The sequence below is a fragment of the Mus musculus genome, chromosome 11, assembly GCF_000001635.26.
Source record: "Mus musculus strain C57BL/6J chromosome 11, GRCm38.p6 C57BL/6J".
Lineage (NCBI taxonomy): Eukaryota > Metazoa > Chordata > Mammalia > Rodentia > Muridae > Mus > Mus musculus.
In genome coordinates this window covers 102,099,522-102,103,255 of record NC_000077.6, presented here as the reverse complement: position 1 = coordinate 102,103,255, position 3,734 = coordinate 102,099,522, and the positions used below count along the sequence as shown (strand labels likewise).

The following is a 3,734-nucleotide window of genomic DNA, read 5'->3' as shown; positions in this document are numbered from 1 at the left end:
CCATCCTTCCTTCCTTCCTTCCTTCCTTCCTTCCTTCCTTCCTTCACCTACTTCATTCACCCTCGTGTTTCTGGACTGTTCTCCTAACCCCATTATCACATTGGCCGGTAGCTATCTTCCTTGTCCAGAGAGCACGTGGCTACTAAGGAGCCACTAGTGACTTGGTTTATCTGCAGGTGAGCACGTGTGTCTTCCTGGAAGCTCTATGCAAGCACTTCAGGAGCCCACAAAGGCTATCAGGAGCTATCTCTGTGTTCCAGATGTGACCATAATATTTAGAAGGCACAGGCACTACTTCCTCCTGGATTGTCACTACTACCCCTGCAGAGACCCTGGAATCTGTCATTTCGATCTATTGGGTTGACATTTGAAGAGCAGCTGTGATTTCTTGGGACCAAGCAAAGCTGGTTGACTTGCGTGACAAACTGTAAATAGTTCCCACACCAGACTCATTCCCCGGATACAGTCTTTTTACCTGGAGTAAAATCCAGAACACAAGGTTTAGAGCCCCTGGAAACCCGGATCCTTAAAACCGGCGCCGGAGCCAGGCGCCCCCTGGTGGCAGCCATGAGGCTCGAGTCGGAACTAGCCACTGGTTTTGCATAGTGGGAAACCTGAGCCCAGAGAAGGGGCCAGGATCGCTGAGAAATGAACTCTACTTACTTTGAGCGGCTGGTGCTCTTCTTGCTACCTTAAATGAGAGCCGAGAGGAAAAGGCTCTTTGATTCTTCAAGTCTGGGGATGGATGCAATGAGCCCACCTTACAGAGTAAGAAATCGAACCCTAGGAGCTCTAATTGGATCATGCTCCCAACAGGAGGGCAGTGACGCGGACTTCAATTGGAGCTAGGCCTATCTGACCTCTAACCTTATCAGGACAGATGCCTGCTGTCACCTTCTCCCCTCTCACTTCCTGCGTTCCCAGAGCCCGCGGTGATGATTCTTGTTCTGTCCTGAGAGCAGAACATCGGGAGAGAGAGAGGCCCTTGCTCCCTTCACAGGGGTCAAAATAAACAGAGCCAGTGACTGCTCTTGGCTTGAGCAGGGTGGAGGTCTGTCTGGGAAAAGGACACTGAACATGAAAGGGACAAGTGGCTTCTCCTGTCACGCAGTGGCACCAGAAGAATCTCTCAGGGGAGGAAGTGAAGGCTGACCCTGAGTCTTGGACAAGCGTTCCCTCCTCTGGTAGTCTCCCCACTTTTTGTCTGTTAAATAGGTTCCCTTGTAGGGGTTCAGTGGGACGACAGCATGGCATTTTTTGGGGGGCAACTTGAAGCTTATAAGTGATGCTGGTTTTTAGCACTCCCCTGGGACAGAGCTCTGTGCTGGGAAAGGAAACAGCTGCCAGGAACTGTCCCTTCCCCACGAACCCTGTGGCCTCTGAACCCTGGCCCACAGGACCTAAGCTGGCATTCGATACACGCATCAAATGGCTTTCTCCACTCCCTTCCAAGTGGCTTTAGGATGTGAGACATCTCTGTCCCTTCCTTGATCTAGCTGGATTGAAGGCCCGAATTCCATCCCTCATGGTAGGGGTAAAGCCTAGCTTCAGCTTCTATCCAGACCCCAAGGAAAGCCTATTGGCGACTGGGGTTGTCTCTGGGGAGGCCATGCTGAGGCTAGTGGCTAGAACCTTTGGGTTACCATGTCAGGATCCTGTCATTTATGAATCAAACCTCTTCTGGTGTCCAAAGCTGGATACGGACCCCCATGAGACCTTGTCATGGTCCAGTTTTTTCTTCTGTGCTCCTCCGACATCTAGAATGCTGACCTGGTGCTTTCCTGTTTCTGGCCACAGTGCCCGTGTTTCAGAAACCAGGCAGAGAGCAAAAGGGGGGTGGTGGTGGTTAAAGGCTGGCAGCAAGAAAGGCTGACAGGAGGCGGGGACTCTGGGGGTGCTGAGGACTATAAAGGGGCACAGCCATGAACAGGGAGACAGTCCAGCAGGAGGTAGGTGTCTGGGCCCAACACTCACTAGCTCAGCACACAGGGTAAGTGAGCTCACTCTGTCCTGCCTCTGGGGACTCCTTGGGTTGAGGCTGGTGATGGAGGGTCGGAATTGGTGCTTCGTAGGGCTGGATCCCTCAAGGGACCTAAAGTCCTCCTTGGGTCTTTCTCTGCATCTGGACAAACCTGTCAGTGGAAAGCAGGACCCACCGTGTCATAGACTTCTGTCCCTTTGCTTTACAAGTTAATTCTGTGTCCCCCACCCTGTGGTTCCCACCAGCTCTGGCTACTCCTGCCTCCTCAGAGCCATCAGTGTCCTAAGTCCTGTGTATCCAGCCTTCATACCTAGTTCTTCTGCTGTTTTTTTATGTTGCCAAGGCTTGGGTACTCTGGCTGCTGGCTTGAGGGGTGTGTATGTGGAGGTGTCCTGTTTTCTAGGGAAGGAAGGTGGTTGATGCTGGTGGCTCCTGGGTCTGCCCTTGTCCCCAGGCTTGGCTTGAAGAAATGTGTGGTAGGTGGTGGCTGGGCAGGTAGGTCTTGGACACAGGAGGATCTGCTGATGGGCTGTGTTCTGCTTCCACGATTCCTTGTTCATTAGATGGCCGTCGCATACTGCTGCCTCTCCCTGTTTCTCGTATCCACTTGGGTGGCTCTGCTGCTGCAGCCCCTGCAGGGGACCTGGGGAGCCCCCCTGGAGCCAATGTACCCAGGCGACTATGCGACACCTGAGCAGATGGCACAATATGAAACTCAGCTCCGCAGATACATCAACACACTGACCAGGCCTAGGTAGGGTGGTGTGTGTGTGTGTGTGTGTGTGTGTGTGTGTGTGTGTGAGAGAGAGAGAGAGAGAGAGAGAGAGAGAGAGCTCTTTAACCCTAGTCTCTTCAATGCCTGCTCTGAGAAAAAAATACTTCTGAGTGGCTTGGATCCATGGGCCGTGGGCAGGAAAGCGTCTACGTGGGGGATACAAAGCAGGTGACTGACAGTGAGAACTATACTTATCCCAGCTGTCTTCCTTCCCAGGTATGGGAAGAGAGCCGAGGAGGAGAACACAGGTGGACTTCCTGGAGTGCAGCTCTCCCCCTGCACCAGCCCCCCAGTTGGCTTGATTCCCTGCTCTGCGCCCTGGAGCTGAAGGCAGGTGTGGAAAGGGGGGGATCCAGAGGAGGCGGAGTAAGGGAAAACAAGGTCTTGGGGTACAAGGACTGTCCTTCCTCATGATTCCCTTCTTTCATTACAGGGAGCTCTGCCCAATGGACTTGCAGCCTCTCTTGTCTTCAGCCCGTGGCTGTAGGAGAGTACAGGTCCAGCTCTTTCCTCTGCAGTCTTGCAACAACCTGCTCCCTTGCAAACTAAATAAAGCAAATTAAAATCATAGCCCGTGTGTGAGTGTGTGTGCACCCATAGAGGCAGAAGCAGGTAAAGTTCACAGTCAGGGAGGCAGGGGCCTGGGGGTAGGAGATAATCCTGAGTGTATATAGGGGCTCAGCTCATTCCTTTCACAGAAGGAAGCTGTGGTCTAGAGAGAAGTGAGATTCCTTTCCAGAAAGGTCTGTGATGTCACAGTTCTAAGCTTAATCTTCCCATCCCAGCACCCCTAAACCATCTAGCTCCTCCCCCGAGGCCAGCCCTGTTCCCAAATGTACCCTCAAGACGGCTCCTGTAACCTGGGCGGTGGGAGAGGAGTCATTTATCCTAAAGTGGCAGGGCAAGGGCAAGAACTCAGAGGATTAGTGCTGGCGGCCAATTGTGTGCTGTGTAGGGTGGTCTCAGAACTGCTCTCTG

The 3,734-nt window shown here is 52.9% G+C and overlaps 1 protein-coding gene across 1 annotated transcript; it reads left to right on the top strand.

Annotated features, from left to right (window-relative positions):
• The first annotated feature begins 1,936 nt into the window (after positions 1-1,936).
• Ppy (pancreatic polypeptide) lies at positions 1,937-3,325 on the top strand. The gene is made up of 4 exons (NM_008918.2): positions 1,937-1,990; positions 2,545-2,735; positions 2,973-3,090; positions 3,190-3,325. The coding sequence occupies exons 2-3, from the start codon at positions 2,545-2,547 to the stop codon at positions 3,082-3,084; spliced, it is 303 nt and encodes a 100-aa protein (NP_032944.1). The 5' UTR covers positions 1,937-1,990; the 3' UTR covers positions 3,085-3,090; positions 3,190-3,325.
• Positions 3,326-3,734: the final 409 nt, after the last annotated feature.